This window comes from Cucumis sativus, chromosome 7 (genome assembly GCF_000004075.3).
Source record: "Cucumis sativus cultivar 9930 chromosome 7, Cucumber_9930_V3, whole genome shotgun sequence".
In the NCBI taxonomy this organism is placed as follows: domain Eukaryota; kingdom Viridiplantae; phylum Streptophyta; class Magnoliopsida; order Cucurbitales; family Cucurbitaceae; genus Cucumis; species Cucumis sativus.
In genome coordinates this window covers 11,365,002-11,371,001 of record NC_026661.2, presented here as the reverse complement: position 1 = coordinate 11,371,001, position 6,000 = coordinate 11,365,002, and the positions used below count along the sequence as shown (strand labels likewise).

At 27.5% G+C, this 6,000-nt stretch overlaps 1 protein-coding gene across 1 annotated transcript; it reads right to left on the bottom strand.

Annotated features, from left to right (window-relative positions):
* Positions 1–293: 293 nt before the first annotated feature.
* LOC101209523 lies at positions 294–692 on the bottom strand. Its single transcript, XM_004139832.3, has one exon. It carries the CDS (start codon positions 690–692, stop codon positions 294–296), a length of 399 nt encoding a protein of 132 aa, XP_004139880.3.
* Positions 693–6,000: the final 5,308 nt, after the last annotated feature.

Here is a 6,000-nt window from a genome sequence, read left to right as displayed (position 1 = left end):
CTCATATGAGATTAATAGATGATAATTTTATAACGTTTTCTAACAAATCGTATCAATTATATATCAAGTAATTATACGGATATATCAACGTAGCAATAGATATTTCATTTCCGAATTCACATCTTCCTATTTTGTTAGGAAAATCGTTCACTTACGAGAAAATTAAAAAAAAAAAGTATTATATAATTAAAGAAAAAAGTGTTTAACGTACACAGCCATAACCAGAATTGAAGGCAAAAAAGTATGAAGAAGAACAAGATCAGTAGATCAGGAAACAAAAAAGGGTTTTGAAATTATCGAAGAGAAGAGAAGGACGACATGTGGGAAGAAGAAGTGGAATTAGAAGAAGATGAGGATGAGGATTGAGAGGACGACAAGTCGGAGGAGCGCCTTCTCAAGATTTGTTTCATGCCGTCAGCGACTCTAACGGCAGGGTTAGATTTGAACTTACGGCAGAAAAGCATGTGGGCATTAACGGCATCTTGAATTCCACCAGTGGACGAAGGCGGCGGCTGTGGCGGCGAGTGGTGGTTGTTTTTGGGTCTAAACAAAATTTCATCACCCACGGCTTGAGAACAAAGGCCACAAAGCCATTTCGCGTCAAAATTGGCCTTCACTTCACTGATATAATCTTTTGTGCATTCTTCTTTTAACCCACAACACTCACACTTCACTATTTCTATTTCATCCATTACTCTAAAATTTTCTTTTTCCTTTTCTTTTTTCTTTTTTCTTTTTTCTTTTTTCTTCTGCAATATATATATATATATACACACAGAGAGAGAGAGAGAGAGAGAGAAGAAGAAAGCTTTGGAAAAAATATGAGAATTTTGTTTTTTTTTTTGGTGGATTTGATTGAAAATAAGGATATGGGGATGGAAAGTTGGAAAGTGAGGTTATGCTTCTTCTTTTTTGAATGAGGTCACTCTCTCTTTTATATGTTGTATTTTGATAAAGAACTTGATTTATATTCCATATAAAAGAATTTTGTATTTTATCTTACAGTATACTATATGATTGTTATTGTGATGGTTAATTAGATGGATGGTTTTGGTATTGGGGAAATAAATATGTGTTGTGAGAAAAAGGAAAAGGAGAGGAAGGAGGGGTTGAATTAAGAAAGGGAAATCTGCCATAATTTCCTCCATGTTCTAAGGGACATGGGGCTATGGAAAATAAAAACAAAAGTGGGTCAAGGGGTGCCTCTAAATTGGCTCTTTCTACCATTTAATGTTTTCATCTTTGGTCCCATTAAATATCCCAAAAAAACCAAATATGTGGAACTAAAATATTCCCACTTTACACCCTTTTTTTTCTCTTACAAAATTCTTTAATAATTCATTAAATAAAAAGAGTTTCTAATTTTAATTTTTCTTACTACAATATTAGTAGGATGTGAATCCAACCTTTCTACTCTTACTAGAAATAGAATAGAATGAATTACTCCAAACTCGCTTTCACAATCTTCCTCGTTCAATTCAGAGTACAATTTAGGAAATAAATTAAAAATAGATCAAATATATACAAAAATAGAAAATAATTGCATTTGATAACACATTTTTCAAATTTTAAAAATTTCAAGTTATCACTAATATCAACTATTAGTAATAACAATTGATATCACCACTTATAAGTTAGAAGTGATAGTATAATTTAAAGACAATTAACAATTTTTACTTTTTTTAGAATATAAGATCAATTTTTTTTAAAGTGTATAAAATAAAAATAAAAATGAGTAGTAGGTTATTTTATATCTTTTAAAAAAGTTTACATAATGAAAACCCGACAAAAAGCTTGGTTTCACACCAAATCATCTCTAATTCTATCTTTATCAAATAACTTTTTTTTTTTTCTTTCTTTTTAGTATTTTAGATTTTACATGGAAATATAAAGAGATGATAAATTTTTTTTGACTTACAAAAAGTTGAGTTTTTGGAGTGACTATATTGATTTCCCCTTTAATAATTCATATTAAAATGATCCCTTGTAAGTATATATTTTGAACTTTAATGTATTGAAAGCCATTTTGATGTAAAATATTTACTATGAAATTTTGTATGTTTTATAAATAATTTCAATCATTTTTTCATTAAAAGAAAAATATGGCGTTTAGCTAAAGGTTGGGAAATAAGGGTTATAGTATATTGTAATTTAGGTTATGATTTTGATGTGGGACACTTACAAAAACACTTTCAGTTTCAGTTGGAAATAATTGAGAATTGACCTTCCAAAATATTCTCTATATTATTATATATATATATATACTTTCTCCATTATCTTTTAAAACATTAAAATTAACTCTTTACTCATTTTAATTATTCTATTTTATGTTTCTAAGTCTTCTACATATATTTTATATTTTTTTGTTTTATTTTGTAAAATTATTTAAATAGCGTGTTTTGTTTTTATTTACTCTCATGGATTCTTTTATATTTATGTGAAGAACTAGGTTTTGTTTTCAGTGGATTTAAATATCCAATTTTTGTTTCAAATTACTTTCAATTTCATTAGCTAAGTTTTTATAACTGTTTCTTAATACTATATGAAGAAAAAAAAGTGATAGAATTATAAATTTGAAAAGAGAGAAAAAAAAAGGGGGGGCATTTAGAGAACTTGTTTCTCGCAAAATATATCTGTAATTTAGATACATTTTCTTTGCCTTAAATGTCATTAAAATCTTAGTGATATTTAAAGAACATAAAGAAGAAAAGTTAGATACGCAGATTGTGCTCAAATTCCATGTATTCCTGCAATAATAATGCAAACAACTTTTTGGCTTCATGTGAATCATTTAAAGTTCCAAACTTTAGAAAATTATTATTATTATTATTATAATAATAAAGTAACATATGAATTATTTCATATTTTTATTATTTATTATTTATAACATGGTTCGTATTTAATTATTTACTTATGTTATTCTATGTCCTCGACAAGCAATTCAAAATATAGTTTTATATTTCAAATTCAGTGTGCTATATATAAATAATGTTAGTTTTAGCTACTAATTTCTTTTTTCTCTCTTGTTAGATGATGCAAGAATGATTCTGTATTTGCATCATTAAGTTAAGTAAATTTGCACACATCTGTATTTTGAAATGCATGATTATTAGATTTAATGTCACTTTAATCAAGTCCATACCCTAATAATTAAATTTATATTAGTATTATTCAAAATTAAATAACAACTTATTAATTACAAATAAATTGAAAGTAAATTATTTAAAACATTGAGGAAACATTTTTTTTCATAATAATGGGCTTGCAAGACTTTTAGAAACACTACTAGTACATTACCACATGCATCTATTTTGTTTTATTTTGTGTCGTTGTAAACTAAATATTAACAATTAATGAAAAACTATTTTCTTGTTAGTAGTAAATAAAAATATCAATAAGTTTATTCCATCATCGATCATTATCACATCTTAATTATATTTTAGCATGACTTTCTTTTTTTAGAGGTCAAAAGTTTAATCTATTACAAAGATGATATCGTAATAAATATGTATATTAGATTAAAATAAAAATATAGTAATTTATAGTTAATTTTTTTCGATCAATCAAACGTGTTCAAATGATGAATGAAACAAGAGGTGATTGATGTAACATATATTTAATAATCCAAGTCCTAATCATATATATATATTATAAGTGTTAAATATATATGTGAAGGGACAAAATTAATTAATTAGATCATGAAATTAAATGCAACATTCTGTAATGGGTGGATTTTTAATGGGTTCTTGGTGGTAGTTGTGATGGTTGTGGTGGTGCACCCACTCTAATCTCATGGCCTTCAATGCAATTTTCTTTTTTCTTTCTTTTTGAGGACTTATTATATAATGGAAACTTAAAATGTATTATAATAAATTAATTAGCACAACTGGAATTTGTTGTAAAAAACACAAAGATAGCATATATCAAAATTCTCCCACACCAATATGTTTCTTCATCAACATGTTCTTGAATTTTAAGCAAAATATTACACATAAAGTTGAATGTGCATGTGGATTCCAATTAATATACAATACTTTTTTCTTCTTTCTCAATATACAAACATCATATCCTAAATTTAGGAAAGAAAAAAATTATCGTTCTAAGATTTGAATAAGTTGATGTCTATTTGATATCTAAAATTATAAAGGAAAATGTTTTATTATACCTTACACCGTTCCTTCGTTATTATGTCAATTTTTAATCTAATTTAACCAAAACAACTCTCCCAATATAATTTTTAGATGAAGGTCGAAAGTTTAAGGTAAAAACAGAAAAAAGTGAGTTGAAAAGAAACCATAAATGAGAGGTGGTCACATATTAATATAATAGACTATATGTCCCTTGAATTGACATTATTGGAATTAAAAAGCATTAATCAAGTGTGTACTATCAAAATACCCTTTTTCTTCTTTCAATAAACTACTGATTAAGGCCATACAAAGGGTATATATGGATCCCCACCATAATCTTCATTGATCTGATCATTAAGCCCTAGCTTGGAATTTTCATTTCAAATGTGTATCCAAATTAATTGTTCATATTATTCTTTAACATTCATATTACATACATATTCTAAATTAACTATGTGTTCATTTTGTCCGATTAACGAGATAAAAAGGTCGAAGTGAGAGCTTAAAATAGCAATAAACTGTGTATGCTATTTCATTTGAAGTTAACTACGGTAACAAAATGAGATAAATCATTGTTGAGTGTCGTTGTAACATTGGTACAACCAACATGAATTCTATAGAGGAGTAGGAGAAAATGTTTTGCAAATTTTAGTGAAGCATCATCACGAAAAAGCTTTTAGACAGTAGTTTGATAATTTTATTTGCAACAGTGGATTTCAAAGGTGTCAAGAACATCAATTGTTGGTAAATAAGATCTTAGGGTATCTCTTACATTATTGTATTGTTATACATTGATGCCATTTTGATAGCAAGTGGACACAGATAGGAAATTCAATTCTAAAAGATAAAAGTTGGGTTATCTAAAGAATTTGATATGAAAGTTTTAAGAGATGCCAAACAAATCTTAGAAACGACCATCAAGAGGAAAGATTGGTGCAATGACACTATAAAATTACGAAAAGAACATATGATAAAGGAATTGATTGATCGATCGATTGGAAATTGTCGAAGCTTTTCATCGAACGTCCAAATAATTATTCCGTTCTCAACACCAATTATGTTGTAATAGCATAGTAACATAGTCGATCCATAAATAATTATTCCGTTCTCAACCCCAATTTTGATTTAGTTGATTAACAACTCAATCATTGATGCAATATGCATATTGTACCCTTAGCAAACTATGAACTATATTTCTTAGCTAAACCATGTCTAGAGAAGTTAGAGCAGTGAACACATCCTATAATTCAAATTAATCTTTATGTTTATATGAAGCATCCTAAATATGTAAATCAATAAGCATTAAGATTTGGGACAAAAACTAAGTCGATCATACAATTTGAAATTACCTAATTAAATATTCGATAAAAATTTAAGCCTAAAAGCTAGTTAGACAAATGTCATTAGACTGAGACTGCCTAATTAATTAGTGAACAATTCTAGCTTTAGCTTTTGTATCATGTGATTCATATCTAATAATTACATATTAGAATTAGACCTATAACAATTGATTAAATATAAATGACTAACTATCAGTATTTCCAGACGAATTCAATCATAGTAACAAACTCAATGAAAGAATTCAATTGCTCAATAGGTTCACAAGAGATAAATACTCAAAACTTCATAAGATTGTAAATCGAAAGATAAATCTAGAATCTTGCCTCATTAACGCTTTAAACCTCCAAATACCATAACGATCCCGATTTAAGCAGAATACGTGTATTTTCAATGCTATCAAGAATTAAATCAATTTTTGATGGAACATGCAAAATCTATAAGTACTACTTTGGCTTGTACATTTTAGATTATCTAAAGAGCACCCACCCATTACTAACCAGAAAAGAGATGATCGAACAAGAGTCATATG